The following is an 18,524-nucleotide window of genomic DNA, read 5'->3' on the forward strand; positions in this document are numbered from 1 at the left end:
GAAGTTTCTTAAAGACTGGCCTGGGGGCGGGGCCGACTACGCGTCTTCTCTGAGATTTAGGGGAAAAGCCGTGCTTTCAGACCAGCGGCGTCTTCCTACACCCAGACGGGGTATATGTCCCCACGAATTGCAACAGACGTCCCAATAGGTGACATCTGCTGTAAGCGCCTACGCCGGCAAAGCGCCTCCTGCCAAGCCGACCAAAGGGGAAGATCAGACACCCAATTTCAGGTTTTCTTCTGCACTCAGACCCCGCTTCCAAGCCGTCCCGACCTGCAGCTTCCTCCGCTCCGAGCCCCGCAGAATGATGAAACTGGGCCTGCGCGCGGGGCCCAACTTTCTCCGAAACCAGAAGGGCCACAGTTGCACAAAACAGGGCGGCGGGGGGGAAGCTCCATTGCCTCCATTATATCAGCAGCAGCGAGGTAATCGGCACGGAGTCTTCCCTAGTATGACGAGAGGAAGAGAACAGCCGACCACGGACCTGGTCTGCAACTCCAACAAACCCGGGACCTTTTTTCGCGCGCCCACTTTGCCGGAAGTGACGTAGCACCTGGCTCGCAGGGCCCGCCCGAGGAAAGGGAGAGCGGGCGGGGGGAGCGGGCGGGGGCTTAGAGGCGGGGTGCGGCCGTAGCTCCGTTTCCGGTGGCTCGTCGCGCTCGCTTACTCCAGCTGTAGCCACTCTTGCCCGTGGCTGCTTCCTCCATCCTGGTATTTTTTGGAGCCTTCATCCTGGTTCTTCCAAAGTGCCCGGACCCAAAACAGGAAGTAAGTGCGATGGAACCTTCAGGTCCCAACGGCCGCCAGGGCCGCTCCGCCCAGTGGAGCCTGTCCGGCCCCCTTGCTGCCCGCCTGCTCCCGCCGGCCGGCGCCAGCTGCCGGCCCCCGGGCACCGCGGGCGGGGTGGGAGCCGGGCCTTGGTGACGCTGAAGCTGCCGTCCCCGCACGCTCAGGCCGGGGCCTCCCTCTCGGGGCCGGGCCTGTGGCGGCGACTCCGGCTGCAGAGGAGAGTCACCAGCAGCCGCCGAGGCACCGCGGCGACCCGGCAGGGGCGGAAAATGGCGGCGGCTTCGGAGGAGCTAAATGGCGCCGGGACCCCTGGGGGTGGGGTGGGCCGGGATCTGCGGAGGGAATTGGGCCCGGGGAATGCGGGGAGTCGGGAAGCCTTCCTTGTATCTGTGGTGCTCGCCTTTCTGTCTTTTTGTTGTGGTTGGTACCTTTTCGTTTGTAGGATTAGGAGGCTCAATGAAGAGGTGGGTCTCGCCCCACCCCCCTGATTTTTCCTTTTTCACCCCGTTTGCGTCTTAGATGTCTCTTCCCGTCTTTTCGGACTCACGCTCGCTCGCCTCTCCGTGGCCCGGCCCGAGGGGATCGGGGTTCCGACTGTCTCTGTCGGCCGGAGTCCCCTTCTTTTAAAAAGGGGAGGCGTGGGCCGGGTGACGGGCAGACGGTCCGAACCGACCGGGGAACCGTGCGATGCCTCGGCAAGTAGCAATTGTCAGCATCTGCCCAGGTCCGAGGGAGGGTTCGAATTTTTTTTAATGTCATGTGTCCTTTGAAATAGACGTGGGGTGTCTCTTGAGGGACATGGGGTGTCTTTAGCCCGGTCTCCGGCGTAGGTCCGAGAGGGGTCCGGGTGCCTGTCTGCGCGGCGGGATGAATGGTGATAGAGCAGGTGTTTTTAGAGCAAAAGCATTCGGTGTCGACGACGGGAGGGCGATGATGCTACGAAGCGGGCCCAGGACCCCCGGCCTGTCCCCGATTGAATTTGGGGGTCAGTGTGGGGCGGTTTTCCTGACTCGATTCGTGGTCCCGTACCTCCCCCCCGACAGCGGGCGAGGCTTCGTGTCGGAGCAGCCAGCACGGTGCGTGTTGCCCGGCATTGCCGTCTCAGCAGCGTTGTACGCGCAGAATAACAACATTTGGGGGTTTTTTCCCCTCTTTTACTAATAATCATACCTTTAATTATTGAGAGACAGTTAACCACTTAACCGTTTTTAAGTTGCGGTCCAAGTGAGAAAATATTCTTCCATTGTGTTGCAAATTTTTACAAACAGAATCTATTTTTTTTTTCCCAGTTAAGGATTTTCGTATTTTTTCATTGCTTGAGATGCTTTCTGAATGAGCTGGTTTTTAAATGTGTGTTTCAAATAACCGTGCGTTATTATTGTTATTTTTTAGTCATTTGAGTAATCTACCAGCACTTCCATGTTTCGACTCTGGTGATAATACGCCTAAGAGTGTAGCTTTTTACTATGACTGTGTAGTAGGGATAAGATTTTATTACATTAGGTTAAGATTTAGGAAAGTTGTGTTTCTTAATGTTACGAAAATGGTCAGACTGAATGTTTTTAAGAATAAAAACAAGCTGGTGTGAGATCAAACTTTTTCCTTTTTTCTGAAAAAGACATTCTTTGTTAAAGTTTTGGGGAAAGTACATTTCATGTTTTGTGGTGATTTTATCTGATTATTTTAACTCCCATATATACTAGGTGCTTTTATTTACCACCAAACTTTTTTTTTTTTTTTTTTACTATTTTAGTTGATAGGCTCACCCAAAATGTGATTTTGGGGGCTGATCTAGACCTGCATATTCAGCATGAATCTCTTTAATCGATTGCAGTTGAGCTAGATGGTGGAGCCAAAATGCTATTGCCCTGTCTTCATCAACAGTTAATCAGCAAGTACTGGACATTACATGCATACTTCGATTTTTTTTTTTAAGATGGAGAAAGGTTACCTCATTTCACTTCAAGGCAGCAGGAGAGATAACTGTATGTATTTGTAAGGTTAAGTGTTACTAGTTAGTATTGAAATAAGAACAGCAAAACTAGTCCTTCCCATATAATGCTTATCTTTCTTTTTTTGAATATATTTTTATTGATTTCAGAGAGGAAGAGAGAGAGAGAGAGAGAGAGAGAGAGAGAGAGAGAGAGAGAAAGAAATAGAACCATCAGTGATGAGAGAATCATTGATCGGCTGCCTCCTGCACGCCCCCCACTGGGGATCGAGCCTGCAACCCGGGCATGTGCCCTTGGCCGGAATCGAACCCGGGACCCTTCAGTCTGCAGGCTGGTGCTCTATCCACTGAGCCAAACTAGCCAGGAGTCATGCTTATCTTTCTGCTCACTTTCTCTCTCCAAAGCCTTTAGACCTTAATTTTTATTAGTGATGTAATAAATTTTTTCTGAAAATAACATCTTATTATTCTGAACAGTTGCTTTTGTCCTGCACCTTGAAGTACATTGGCTTAACACTTGTGAAGACGAATAAGACAATGTGAAACAAATGTCCTTAGAGATTCACAACCTGGCACATAAATGTTAAAATATTGAGGGGGTTGGGAAGTGTTTTGAAAGTATGTGTTGCAGAGACATCAAACCTTTAGGTTTGATAAAGTTTAGGAAGAGTTCCACTTTTTTAAGTATTATATAGAAGGCTGCCTTCTCAAAATGGAGTTTTCTTTTAATATTCAGTTTCCTCTTATCACCATCACTTTTAGCACTTTATTTTCCCATCTAAAAAAAAAAAAGGAATTCCCTAATTATTCTGAATGCTTTGCAATTTCAGCTCCACATCTTTTTCTATCCCTAAATGATATGAAATGACCTGAGAAAGTGATCAGTCTGTTGCTGTGTTAAATATAAAATAGTTAGTTAGGAAATGTATGTAGTGTTTGTTTGCATTCATATCATTTCTCCCTCTTTTTTCATGTTTTTTTCCTTTTATGAAGAGAATTTTTGTAATGGAAATCACAAATAGGTTTTGTTTATGCTTTGATTCTATAAAGGTAAACAATAAATTTAAATAAAAGAAAGAACCTGTTTATGAAGTTTGCTTTTTTTTTTTTACATTTGTGAATGGATAGCCCATTCTGTGACTGGATACCAGAAAGAAGTTGTCAGGAAAAAGCACACTGAAGAGCCCTTTGTGAATAATTTTATTTGTTTGAAATGTTACCCCCTCCCACCCTTTTTTTTTTGGTTATGTACATTGTTGTGTTGCCTGGCATTTTTAACAACAGGAAAATGCTCATTGAGTTTATGTATTGCTTATGAGTATTTTAGTGTCTGTGGAGGAAATGCATTTTAAAAATTAACTTCTGTGTAAATCAAGACTATAGTGATAATTTGATGTATTTTAAAGATCTTTTGATGCTGCTTTGCATCAAGTGCTCAGTTTAAATGGATGAAATCTTAAAATGCAGTCAAGTACATGTTATAAACTCTTAAGTCATGCACTGGGTGAAAAATAACATTTTTGGTTTTTAATAAGCAATAAGATTTTATTGCCAAACCAGATATAAAATGCTATAAAATTACATTACTTGTAATACTATCAAGTAATTCTCTTAAATAATGATACTATTTTCAATAGTTGATAATTGAAGTCAACATCTTAAGCAATTAAAGTATATTATAATAAACTCCATTAACATCTTTATTGATTATATGGCGTACGGTCATATTTTACCATCTTAAAACCAAGCTATAATGAGCATTAATTAGGTACCTTAATTCAGTATGTTTTATGTTCATTTATAGCTCTGCTTCTCAAACTTCCACAAAGCACCCCGAAGAGCAAATCCCTTGGGGCCCAGGACCATAGCCCAAAGCATTCAACTTCAAGTAGGACATGTCCCCTATTCCTATCTTGAATAAAGTCAATATTCAAGATTTATTTTTGTGGCTTTGTCTTTTTGTTGTTGTTGTTTACACCCCTCTATGTAAATGTGTTCAGGATATAGGAATTTATCTGTTCTTTTTCAAAATAAAAATAACTTAAAACACATCTTTTAGATTATTATACATTACTAAGGAAATCACCTTACAAACATTTCCTAAGGAATCTATAATAATAAAAGCGTAATATGCTAATTAGACCAGACAGCTGAACGACCTTCCAGACCGACCTGGACGAAGCTGAGGCTGCAAGGGCCGAGCCCCTTGCACGAATTTCGTGCATCGGGCCTCTAGTTCATTATATGCAATGATAGGTATGATGATGGTCAATATGGAGTCTTTATAATAGCAAGACCTCAAACAAAAATGTTCATTAATAGGTTAATGGTTAGGTAAATTGAGATGCTTTGTATTCATTAAAAATGCTGTGACAGAGTAAGTAGTAATATTGGAAAAGGATCCTAATGCAAAAAGAATTATAAAAGATGTGACAATAGTATCTCATTGTAAAAAAAAATTTTTTAAGTAGGCATGTTAATACATGAATAAAAGACTTGGGTGATCATCACAGAAAAGTTACAGGAGTAATTTCTGCTAATATGTTGGGTCAGAAAAAAGACATCTGAAAACTAAATGGGTCCTTACTGTCTTATTAGTTGAAATATGCCCCAAACTGTGTTTTAGCTAGTGGTTTTTAATTCTTACCTCATCAGTAAAATTCTAGTGCTATATATTCTGAAGCTTGCTTGATTTCCCCTTATGAAAGTATCTTAGAGTGATTGTTTTTCACACCATGTAGCCTTATCCTGTTTTTCAATCCTATCTAATAAAGAGGGAATATGCAAATTGTCACAAAGATGGCAGCGCCCAGTCCCCTCAGCCCTGAGGGGCAGTCCGGCCCCTCCTTGCACCTGCCACCAGAGTTCCACAGTCCTTTCAGCCCAGCTGGGGGGTGGCAAGCGCACAGTGCAGCTGGACCTGCCCTCAGCCCCACAGCTGCCCAGGGCCGGCCTGAGGTGCAGGCAAACCTCGAATGTTGGCTGCCCAGCTGCCCAGGGCCGCCTGAGGCTTGCAGTGGCAGCAGCAGAGGTGTGATGGGGGCATAGCTTCCTCTGATCACGGGGTCGCCTCCTGCCTCCCGCCCCTAATGGCTCCCGGACTGTGAGAGGGGGCAGGTGGGCTGAGGGGACCCCCCACCCCACCTCCAGTGCATGAATTTTCATGCATCGGGCCTCTAGATTCCAAGCACCTAGGGGTAGTAAAACATCTGTGCTTCTCATGATCTTCACTAATAGAATCTACCCTTGTACTTGTACTGTGCTTGGGAACTGATTGATACAAATTTATCTACAGAACTAATCCCAAAGCTAGGAAGAAATATCACTTTTTTTGGTTCTAGTTTTTAGAAGATATATGTCAATTACCTAGAAAATCAGAATAATTAATGTAGGTGGAGATACATAAAATAATCCATTTAATAAAAGCTTTACATCAATACTATAATAGAGTAGGATGAAGGATTCATTTCTTTAATTCTGTGTTAACATATCCAAGAGTTCTTTTTGTTCTACATTAAGTAGTGTCATCTTGTTCATTGGATGTTATAAAAGCTTACATTTCTCATTTAAATGCGAATATATGTAAATACTTCATTGTAAATGTTTTGTACCATATTTCAGGTATTTCCTTGATTTTATTAGGGTATTTTTTTTCTGTTTAATATAGCCACCGAGTGATAGAAACATGACCAGAGTACCATTTCACCAGTTAAAATGGCTATTACCTTTTTTCTCTTTTATTTCTAGGGTAAAAATAGCACGTGTGGTATAACTATAACTTAGTGACAGAGAAAGGAAGATCTAAATGGACTGGTGGTGTGTACTTATTTGCCCCAAAGAGGACCAAAATTTTATTACAGATTTGGAGATCTTCCTGACATACTTCCCTGATAAATCAAATGGGGAACAGTCCAATTTCGTGTATAATGAATTAGAATACAAGGTATTAAAATACTAAACTTTGTACCTTACTATCTTAAATCAGTTTATTCACCCAACATTTCTCAGTCACTCTGGCCGAATCAGAATGACAGATATGCTCTTCTAAATAACATCTGTCTTAACATTATGGTAGCTAGTATTCTCTCACCCTACTTACCTTGAAAGCTAAACCCCGTAAAAGACCTGTTTGTATTGTCTTCCCTACTTCCAATTCTCTGTGTATTCCAATATGGCTTCTGTCTCCACTACCTGAAACTGCTTACCTTAAGGTCACCAATGTCCTTCATATAGCCAGATCAGATAGTCATCCTCAAAGCAGTCCTATTTAACACAGTTGACTACTTGATGCTCCTTGAAAAACACTCATGTGCCTCTTAGCACCTGTTAGTTTTCGTTTTAAGAATTTTGTTGATTTTTAGAGAGGGAAGGGATAGGGGAAAACATGGATGTGTGAGAGTAGCTGCCTCTTATGCCCCCAATCTTGATACCCGGACATGTGCTCTCACTGGGAATCAAACCAGCAAACTTTTGATGCATTGGACGTCACCCAGCCAACTGAGACACATTGGCCAGGGCATCACACCTATTAGTTTTCATCCTATACTACTGGTTGGTCCTCTTCAGACTCCTTTGTTTGTTTATGCATCACTTGACTTACAACTGTTAGAGTGTTCCAGAATTGGAAGCTAGACTGTCTTCTCTAACCTCCCTAGGTGATCTTTAAAACAATTTGGATCCCTCTAACTCACATTTACAGGTCTAATTCACACCTGTTGAATTCCAACTATCAACTTGACATCTTCATTTGGATGCCTCATATCTTTAATACCAACAGTAATAAAAATATTTAATGAAATATATTCTTAGAGTCTCCAAACTCACTCAGCTGTTTAAGCCAAAAGCCTAAGAATCTTTTTTTTAATCCTTTATTGTTGAAAGTATTACATGTCTTTTCCCCCATTGACCTCCCCCTCCCCCAACCCCCCCTAAGAATCATCTTTGAAATAGCTCCCATTCTTTTTATCTTCATTCATCAAATTCTATCAACACTGCCTCCAAATTATATCTTCTATCCAGCCTCCTTTCAAATCAAGTCCCACCTTAAAAACTTTGCTATTAATCAGTTGGTTGGCTTATAGTCACATGCTTGCAAGTGATGTCTCTTCAAGTAATGTAGCATCTCAGCATCAAGCCGCCATAGCTTAAAACAGTGTGAGCATCTGTGCATTATCTCTATTTTGTGCATCCGTTAGCAAGATGTGTCCTAAGGTGTTAAAAAGCCCAAGAGCTGGTTAGGCTGTTGACACTTAGTGTAACACTGGACATTCTTAAGTGTACAAGCATACACCGGCGGTATTGCAGATTCCATTTGAGACCACTGCGGCACAGCAAGGCACACATTTTATTTTCCCAGTGTATATAAAGGTTATGTTTATACTTGACTGCAGAAGTATGCACCAATCAAATTGCTCAACATAGTTGCTACAAACCTTCAATTGTTTTTAAAAAAATGTCTGCGGTGCACAATAAAACAAGGTATGCCTGTATTTGGTATGATTTGGTAGATTATTTGTGGGGTCTGGGAAAGCGCAAAAATTTTTTCCTGTAAATTAATGGTAGGTAATTGCTTTGCTTTAACCATTTCACCTTACTAAAGATTTCATGGGAACCTTCTACTTTCCAATAGCAGGTATAACGGTGCCTTCTTTCATCTAGCTATTTCATACTCCTTTTTCCTTGTATTACTTTCTCACCATGTCTTCTCTAATCTACTTTTGTGTGTTTTTTTTCCCTAAAGCTTTAGATTAACTTGGGTCCCAAGATGACTTTCATTAAATGCTCAACCAGTAACCATTTTGTACCTATCAAATAAGCAGTTGTGCTCTTTTTGCTTTGTAGTTCCTTTTTAAATAAAAATACTGTCAAGGTTACCAGAAACAGAGTTTATATCTCAATGATTGGGATATAAATTTGTGCAACCTTTCTGGAAAATAGATTGTAATGTGATTTAGGTGTTCATTTATTTTCTTTTTTTAAAATTAATTTTCACTAATTACTATTTAAGGAAATAGAGTATGTAATAAATGTTTCAGTATGTTTTAAGGAAATGAAAAATTGGGAACAACATAAATGTCCAGTGATAGGGTAATTGTTAAATAATATATTTTTTTATACAGTGACAGTTTTAAATGATACAGGAAACTTCAGTTAAATCTTAACCATGGTTTCCTTCACACTTTTCAATATGAATGAACTCCAAATAGCAGGATATAAAATTGCTTATCCACTGTAGTCTTGTCTCTCACACCCACACACCAAAGACAGTGAACTCTGGTTTTGGTAAGTTTATAGATGATTTTAGCTTTTTTAAAACATTTCTATTTTTCCATCTTCTGCAGTAGGTATTACTTACAAACCAGCTTTAAAAAATATTTAATGGATTCAGAAATAAGGACAGCATGAAATATAATAGCTGACTGAAGATTTCTCTAGCAGGGTCGGTACCTTTTTCACTGCTGACTTATTTATGTCCAGCAATTCTCATATATAACTATCCCCCTTGAACCTCAACTCCTGCTGTGCTTTTGAACTTTTGGTTGACCCTTTGGGACAAAGATAAGAATCCTATTATTGAAAGAAACCTTTAAAAAAACCAATAATTTCCCTAACTTCTCTGTTAGCTGTCTGCTCCATAGCTCCTGTTGATTAGGTCCAGAGGACCACTCGTCACAGGCTCTGTGACATGTCAGTGATGGCTGAGTGTCAGGCGAAGCAGAAGTGGGCTATGGATCCGAGAAACACCACAGGGAGTAATGATTCCATATTTGACCAGAGCATGCTGGAAAAGATGATGTGGTCTAAAGGAAAGAGTTTAGGGTCTTAAGAGCAAGGAGCCACAGGTCATATTAAAGTTCAAGTTAAAAATAACCACCTGGATTGCTCATCAGGATGATTTTAACCAGCTTCTGGCCGAACTGAACACTTGCCATGGACTGGAAACAGCATGCTGACTCCTCAGACAACAAGGAAAAGAAATCTTCCAGCCTTGAAGAAAAGTCCCGAATCTCCAAAAACCCATGTTCACTATAAGAAATTGACAAAAGGGAAGGATCTGTCATCTCGGAGCAAAACAGATCTTGACTGCATTTTTGGGAAAAGACAGAGTAAGAAGATTCCTAAGGATGATTCCAGTCCTGCTCTCCAGATGGGAAGGAAACCTCCACTGTGACAAGTGCCTTAGCCATCCAGGAGTACTTTGCCAAGCAGCTGGCAGAGCTAAAGAACAAGCCACAGGTCATGGCTGCAGGGCCTTACGTTTCAGAGACAAAAGGGGAAAGGAAAGAAAGGCAAAAGATAAATGTGGAAAATTACACCCAACTCAGAACTAAGGAAAAAAGAGACCAAGTTGAGCAGCGGGTTAGAGACCCTTATTGGGATGAGAACTATGACACTTCTGAGGATGGAGAGGGTTGTGTGTCCTAATTAATGACCAGGTCTTACCACTAAAGTCCAAAAAAGAGAAGAAAAATGACAAAAGCAAGTTGAGGCAGCAATGGATGCCACACAAGATGAAGCACCAGTGAAAAAGAAGAAAGGCTCCAAATAAATTATCTTGAGCCAGGGCCTTCCAACCACTCAGATGTCAGGCACACATCTTGGCCTAGTGTCAGAGCAGAGTTCACCCAAGAGAGTTTGTGCACATCTTTTAACATGCCCATGGATTGCTGAGTCTCACCCTTTCATCACATTTTCCCCAAATCGTATTCCCAGAAGAACTTTTAAATGTTCTAAGTCATGGCTGTCATAAACAAATTTCTTTGTAGACTCTGAAAAAATAAAAAAATATTTCAGGTTTTGTAAGTTTCATACTGCATTGAAAAGCTTGCTTGTCAATCTGGTCACTACCATCTTCGTCCCCACTTCCCTTCTTAAAGACTGCCCAGCCTTCGTTGAGATAATGAAACTTCAGCCCTATCCATTGTGTAGATTAAATTATGATTCTTAATTGGATCTAAACGTTATTCTTTCTACACATGGGAAGAGTTCACCAAAACATGACCTGTGTGTCAGATGGGTACTAGGCTTATGGGGTGATCATTTCATAAGTTATACAAGTATAAATGTTTAATCACTATGTTGTATGCCTGAAACCAATATGATATTGTATGTCAACTATAATTTAATTTTTTTTACTTTAAAATGTTTTTAAAATTTACAAAAAAAAAAAAAAAAGAAAGAAAGAAAAGCTTGCTTGTAATTTACCTTTTCCAGCCTGATTATTTGGGATTCCACCTCCCCGCCTCCCTCCCCCCCCCCCCCCCCCACAGATTCCTAGACAGGATTGTTCACAGGTATTATATATTTTTAATGCTTCAAGATGAAATAGGTATTATGTAAAGAATGGTTTAGTTATTATTTTTTAATTTCTGTAAGAGTTTATTTGAGCCAAACTTATAAACATATGCTGGGAGCGAGATCTCAAATGCTACCTGGTATTAATTGTTATAAAGAAAAGATACTGGTCAGATTTATGGTACTGTATTAGTTGATGTACACTCTGGGTCATGTTATATGTACCTAGTCCAGTGATGGCGAACCTATGACACGTGTCAGAGGTGACACGCGAACTCATTTTTTTGGTTGATTTTTCTTTGTTAAATGGCATTTAAATAAAATAAATATCAAAAATATGTCTTTGTTTTACTATGGTTGCAAATATCAAAAAATTTCTATATGTGACACGGCACCAGAGTTAAGTTAGGGTTCTTCAAAATGCTGACACGCCGAGCTCAAAAGGTTCGCCATCACCGACTAGTCTGTAATTCATAGAACCATTAACAGTTAAACCTGTTTTTTCCAAGAATGTTTGACTGCCTGATGAGGGACAAATGGGTTGAGAAGCTGCCTTTGAATTAACTCAGTGGGCATCAGAATCTCATCATTTCTGCCCTTCACTGGGAATACTTTTAGAGGCTAATTTCCTAAAGGTCTAAGAATTCTGGTTTTGTCATTTTTCTAGTTGACCTAACACATGAGGCTAGTGTCATCAGCATACTGCTAGCACACAAGTGTAGTTACAAGACTTATTGTGTAATGCTGTTATTTTTTCAGTGTTGCAGCTATAGGAGCATGGGGGAAAAACAGTCTGGATAACATGAAAGTGATGCTGGTGGCTAAGGGAAGGCGACTTGATTCTGTGGGAAGGGATATAGCTGATTCATCTGTTTTCTAGGTAAGCCTGCCTTTGTTCTGAGGACCTCACCTCATGACTGCAAATTTTAATCATAACTAGATCATGATTTCCACTTTAATATGGGAATGGCATCTTTACCATTGTAAAATGAATGATATCCTTTTAAAACAGTAATTTGTATAATAAAACTTTAGTGAATCTCACTGGGTCTTCACCATGTAAATGTTAGTAGATCCTAAGTTATTCTGCCTGGGGGAAGTGCATAGTGTAAATGGTAAATACATGAACACACTAATAATATCCTGTGTATAAAAGCCAAATAATGTGTGAATCATTTAGTGTACATCAAAGCTTATGTCCCCTTTCTTATGATAATTGGTAAAAAGTACATGGACAAGACCAAAATTGAGTATTGAGGCAAGAACTTCATTAAATATTATAAGGTAAGCCTGAAGAGTTCAACTCGGCTATTGATAAAAATTCAATAAAATTCCCCCTGTCAAGCATGAATACTGTATTCTAAGGTTGATCAGTCTGTCTGCACAAAAGGAAAATATTATATGTATGAAATAGCAGTTTAAACAAAAACAGTTCTCTATTTCAGAAGAAGGCATGGCTCCATCTCTGTTAGAAAAGCAGTTTGATCAATGATGGATGTATGCACTTGTTTAATATTAATGAAAAAAAAACTTTAAAAGAATTATTTAGTGTTCCTACCTGTCAGATAATAACAGAGCTTAATTACTTGTAAAAAGTGTTTTGGAGAAGTAATTCTTAGATTAAGATAAACGCTTTAATGAATTTTGTACTAAAGAATCAGAAGTTAAGTACATTTAAATATATCACAAAGCTGCCAATAAAAAATAACTAAAAAGTGGTGAGATTTGCCCTGACCGGTTTGGCTCAGTGGGTAGAGCATCGGCCTGTGGACTGAAGGGTCCCAGGTTCGATTCTGGTCAAGGGCATGTACGTTGGTTGTGGGCACATCCCCAGTGGGAGGTGTGCAGGAAGCAACTGATCGATGTTTCTCTCTCATCGATGTTTATAACTGTCCTCCTCCCTTCCTCTCTGTAAAAAAATCAATAAAATATATTTTTTTAAAAATAAATAAAAAGTGGTGAGATTTGCTGACATGACAACTTTAATTGCATGTAGTAAAAACATTTCTTTAAAAAGTGAATACTGTAGGTTTTTAATCATAGCAGTCAATTCTTATAGATTATTATATCTAATTCTACTTTTTAATTGATTTTTTTCAGAGAGAGAGGAAGGTAAAGAGAAACATCGATGTGAGAGAACAACATTGATTGGCTGCCTCCTGCACACCCCCTACTGGGGGGGATCGACCCTGCAACCCAGGCATGTTGAATACTGGGTATTGAACGGGTTACCTTTTAAGTGCTCAGGGCAACGCCCAGCCAGCTGAGCCACACCAGCCAGAGCTATATCTAATTCTAAATAATGGTTATAAACTTTTGAAAAACGGTTTGAAATCTGAACTGGCATTGCAGTTTCACATAAAGAACACTGTAGGCAGATACAAAGTGTGGGGGTTTTGCAGGGGGAGATGGGGAAATTAGAGGGCTACTTTAAGTTCATATTTGGAAATAATTTTTTTAATCCTAATCTGAAATATGTTCTTGTACAGATTTGAGTATGAGCACAGTTGAAGAGGATTCTGACACAGTAACAGTAGAAACTGTGAACTCTGTAACTTTGACTCGGGACACAGACGGGAACCTCATTCTTCATTGCCCTCAGAATGGTAGGAGAACTTGCAGGCATAATTGTGAATCTTTCTGGATTTCTCGATTTTATGTCACCTTTGATCTCTGTTATCCATCTGGGCGGTTTAGGTCAGGACCGTAGGAAAGGAGGTTATCTCTTTGATTCGTGAATTAATCTTAATTTTTATATTTTAAAAATATCCCTTTGGTATACTTTCTAATTTACCATGAATTTTAACTTTTATGAGTAGCTGTTTTATTAGTAAAATCTGTTGAGCCTCCTAAGATAATGATGGATTAACTTCCTCATGAAGAGTATATGTGGTACATTAGAATATATAGGTATAGTCATGCCAATAAAATAAATGAACATTTTTTGCTAGAACCTGTGTTAGAGAATTTTATGTGACTGAGTAAGATTTACTGTGATCATGTGTAATGACTCAAGATTCAACAGCCTTGGGGTTTGTGATTTTTCTCTACCTATTTCTTGTGTATAATTTATTGTTTCTTTTGCTTTAAGTTCATCTTTGCTCAACCTAAATTTAGTCTTCTCTTTTCACTCCATACTTAATCCCTAGGTTATGTCATTCAAATTTTCTGTTTTAACTACCACCTACGTATTAAAATGATTCAAACTTCTTACTGTTATGAATTGTCCGTTTCTCAGAGGCACCTTTTAATGTCACATGTGCCAAACTGAATTCTTTCACAGAATCCCCCAACCTAGTTCTTTTTTCCTTTCTCAATCAATTTCATTTGTTTTAGTCTCCTAGATCATAAATACAAGTAGGAATAATCCTCTCATCTCCCACATTCATTCTATCATGAAGATTTGTTGATAGAATTGTTTCTTAAATCAATTCCCTCCTCTCTTCTCAAGTCCTCCTTTCTTATTTCAATTTCTCACCTGGGTGGCTCTAACAGCCTTTAACCAGTTTCCCACCTCTATTCTTTTAAACTACGAAGACATTGGTCATGATACTCAACAGTGTAAGAAGGTATTTCAAGCGTGCCATGGTTTTTAGAATAGTTTGGCACATAGCCTCCCATCATCTCATCTTTCCTTTCAGACTCACTTTTGCCACATTTCACTTATCCATGTTCCAGCAGTTCATGACTTGTTTTTTACTTTCCTAACATACCTGAAGCTTTTCATATCTCAGTGTCACTGCATATATTACTCCAACTGCCAATAATACTCATTTTCCTCTGGCTCTGTTCATATTAAAGACATCTTCTCCAGGAAACCTCCCTTCACTTCTAGTCTAAATTAAATGCCTCTCCTCTTTGCTCATATCAACCTCTTCATTGCTCTTATTACACTATTTTGAAATTGTTAGTTTAGTCATCTCCTTCACTATACTGTGAGCTCCTTGACAGTCAGGGTGTCTCTCGTTCTTTTCCAAGCACTTAGCACAATGTAGGCACTCAGTAAATATTTGTGAGTGAATTGTCTTTACATATAAAATATTTAGAAAGCCAGATAGTTGACAGCACAAAAGTGTGAAGTTCAAAAAGTGGCACCTTTGTCATAGTTCCTTGTCATAAGAATAAAAGCGTAGGTACTGCAGTAGACACTGAGAAGGCAATATTGTTTGGAAACCCACTTGTACAACTGGACTTAGTTAACTGAGCAAATCAGTAAGAAGATTGTTTTACAGTCATTACTTGAAGATTTTGTGTTTTCCTCATTGTTTTGAACGTTTTGAGATTTTTGTTTTGTTTTGTTTCATCAGAAGCTGATGAAATAGACTCAGAAGATAGTACTGAACCTCTGCATAAAAGGCTTTGTTTGTCTTCTGAGGATGATCAGAGTATTGATGATTCTGCTCCTTGCATATCAGTTGTTGCACTTCCACGTAAGTCACTATTTAAAAGCAGAGTTTTCTTTTAAAATCAAATTTTAGCCTTCAAGAGATTTAGTTGTCATTTGAAGGTAGACTTAAACCCATTATTTTCTCTTCATTTCATCAAAAACCCTCTTTTTAATTCACACATAATAAGTGCTTATATGTTCCAGAAGTGATTATAAATGCTTTTACATATATTGTCTAATTTAATCTTTTTTTTATTATTGCCCCCTCACTGCCACCCCAACCAGAGCCTTTTTAAGCATTTTTATTTCCTGATCAAGCTTTCCCCCACAAACTTTTTTTAATGTGCTGTCTGTATGTTCTTGCTTTGTTAATAGAGCATAAAATTTTTTTCACACTGGAAGTTATATAGGAGTCTGATTAGTTTTTCTCACTAAGGTTTTAACATGTTTAAATTTCAAGATCATTTAGAGTAGACTGGATTCTAAGAAGGTATCATATTTCAGGTACTGTTGGCAAAAGACTACAACACAACAACTATAACGTTAGATTATATTTCTAATTTGTTTAGCAAAAAATAGGAAATCTTGTTGAAATGTGGTGTCCCCACAAAGCTCAGATGGGTTTCTTAGTCCATGCTAATGGGGTTGGGATACAAGGCTCTTGTACATAAAGGAGAGTCTTGCCATATCTGAGAACTTTCCTTTTGCACTCAGCATCAAGCAAAATCACATCTCTATCCAGCGGGGAAAAACTGAAACTAGGTTTTCATTGTGGAAAATCATGTTTTCACAAATAGGTAAATACTCTGTATTTAGAGTTTAGTTGCTTGTTAAATTTACAGAAAAGAAACCCTTTTATGTCAGTTTGCTGTGAAACTTTATTAATACAGTATTAATGTTCATGTTGCTAATATTGCTTCCAGTTGTGACTATACAAACAATCTATTTATAATTAAATTAAATGACCTAATTAAGTGATCTTTCCACCTAATGATAATTCATGATTTTTTTAAATTCCTAATTTGACTGTCATTATGTTGTGATTCCTCTTTAAAACTTGATTAACTTATATGTACTACAGACATAATCCTATATAGACATTTTCTAAGCTACAATTATTTTTATTCAGCTATAATTGATATGTTACATTATATTAGTTACAAGTGTACAACATAATGCTTTGGTATTTTCATATATTGTGAAATGATCACAATAAGACTAGTTAACATCCATCACCATATATAGCTACAGAATTTTTTTTGTGTGGTGAGAACTTTTAAGATCTCTCTTAACAACTTTCAAATATACAATATAGTATTATTAACTTGTTAGTTCATTAGAGTGCCTTTATCATAATTGTAGGTTCAAACTATACTTGATATTTTGTTCTATTTTATGGTGTTAATCTGAATTGGATGTTATAAAATACATGTGCTACTTGATATTGAGTCATAGCCTATCATGTACACAGGGAATTCTGGAAGCTAATATTTACAATAAGACTGAATTCATGAAAAGCAGGCTTGAAGTATTTACATGTTTCCTGTATTTATAAAACATATGTTGATAAATCAACTTAGTAAAGTTTCTATATTTTAAAAAAAGTCACAAAAAAGTATGAAGTCCTATATATCTTGGACTGCTTGAGTGAACAAGTCATTTGCTGGACTTAGTGGAGGTGAATATTTTTAAAGATTTAACTTAAAATTTAATTTTAAAATTCATATTTTCCTTACATGCTTTATAAAACTGATAAAATTCATCTTCTGAGTCTTAAAAGTCCTCTTAACTTTCATAGTAATCAGTCTAGACCACTAATTGACCACTTATTTTTGCAGTCATCTACCACCACATTCACTCCATTCCCTATTCATAGTTATAACTCTTGGTGATTACTCATTCAGATGATTGTTGCAATATCTTAGCCTCCTATTCTTTTTGTTCTTCACACTGCCTTTTCACTACCATTACCACTTTTGTTGCTACCTATTAACTAGAGTCCATCTGTTTTCTCTTTCAGATTTTGCTTTCCTACCACAACTTCCAATGTTGCCAGCTTACTTCCTCTAATACTCTTACACTCCTGTGATCCTTTGCCTCACTGGCACCCTTAATCTTACCACTTTTTCTTTGTTCCTTCTCCACTTAGTATCCTGTTTCCTCGTTACCCAATTTCACTTTCGTGATTAGTCATTGTAATCACTGTCTTGAATTGCCATCAGGTCTTTTTTTCCTTCCTTCACTTATTTGTTCTTTGGTGAAACCACAACCTTGGTTAAATTTACCTGCCCACTTATGTGTCTATACCTGATGGGAGAAAAACAGCACAGGCAAACTGACTGATCCCACTTGAAACTCATCATCATTATCTTGGAAGTGGGCTCATGATGTTGCCTGCCAGTCACACCATACATACTTCACCATGATTTTCTTTATCCCACTCTGACGTAACTGGTTCATATATCCCGAAACCTCAAATACTTTCTCCATCTTCGTTACTCTCAACTGATAACCTTGCTTACTACTTTACTGAGAAAATTGAAGTAGCCAGAAAATAATTTCTACAAGTTTTCATTTCCACAGATACACACCTACAAGTATCTATGTCCATATATTCTATCTTTTCTCTTAGCTAAGACCAGCCAGCTCTTCATTTTATTAGATCCTATCCCTTTGCCTACTCACTGACATTGTTACAACAATTCTTGATAGTCTCTTTTGAAACATCAATTTTTGCTTCTCTAGCATTGTTCCCTTTAGCATTGTAAACATATTATAATACTTTAAAAAGTCCCATTAGCCCACTTCTGTCTCCCATCCAATTTCTCTCCTTCCCTTAAGAGGAAAGTACCTTGAAATAATTGCCTCCATTTCTTCTTCCATTCTTCCTTCAGCCCACGCCAGTCAGGCTTTTACCTGTCTCGCTTTACCAAAACTGTTCTTTTTTCCCCCCAGTCTTTGTCTTGCTTGATCTATCCACAGTTTTTGACAATATTTATCACTCCCTCTTCCCCACTTAACATTTTGTCATGTGGGTCCCAGGGAACACGTTTCTCTAGTTTTCCTCTGCATTTCTGCCCATGTTCTTCTCAGTCTCCTATG

At 38.8% G+C, this 18,524-nt stretch overlaps 1 protein-coding gene and 1 pseudogene across 6 annotated transcripts in view; both read left to right on the top strand.

The window, feature by feature from the left end:
* The first annotated feature begins 610 nt into the window (after nucleotides 1-610).
* The window catches only part of DMTF1 (cyclin D binding myb like transcription factor 1), a 46,079-nt gene continuing 28,165 nt past the window's right edge, over nucleotides 611-18,524 (top strand). For 3 of the 6 annotated variants that reach the window (XM_059712180.1, XM_059712186.1, XM_059712183.1), the window contains exons 1-4: nucleotides 611-768; nucleotides 11,795-11,915; nucleotides 13,525-13,641; nucleotides 15,343-15,465. In XM_059712180.1, coding sequence (XP_059568163.1) covers nucleotides 13,533-13,641; nucleotides 15,343-15,465 — 232 coding nt within the window. In that variant the 5' untranslated portion in view covers nucleotides 611-768; nucleotides 11,795-11,915; nucleotides 13,525-13,532. Of the gene's footprint in view, nucleotides 769-11,794; nucleotides 11,916-13,126; nucleotides 13,236-13,524; nucleotides 13,642-15,342; nucleotides 15,466-18,524 lie in introns of those variants that run through there. The other 3 variants (XM_059712181.1, XM_059712185.1, XM_059712182.1) reach the window with 3 other exon arrangements.
* Nucleotides 5,809-10,567, top strand: LOC132242899 (PIN2/TERF1-interacting telomerase inhibitor 1-like; annotated as a pseudogene).

The sequence above is a fragment of the Myotis daubentonii genome, chromosome 10 (genome assembly GCF_963259705.1).
Source record: "Myotis daubentonii chromosome 10, mMyoDau2.1, whole genome shotgun sequence".
In the NCBI taxonomy this organism is placed as follows: domain Eukaryota; kingdom Metazoa; phylum Chordata; class Mammalia; order Chiroptera; family Vespertilionidae; genus Myotis; species Myotis daubentonii.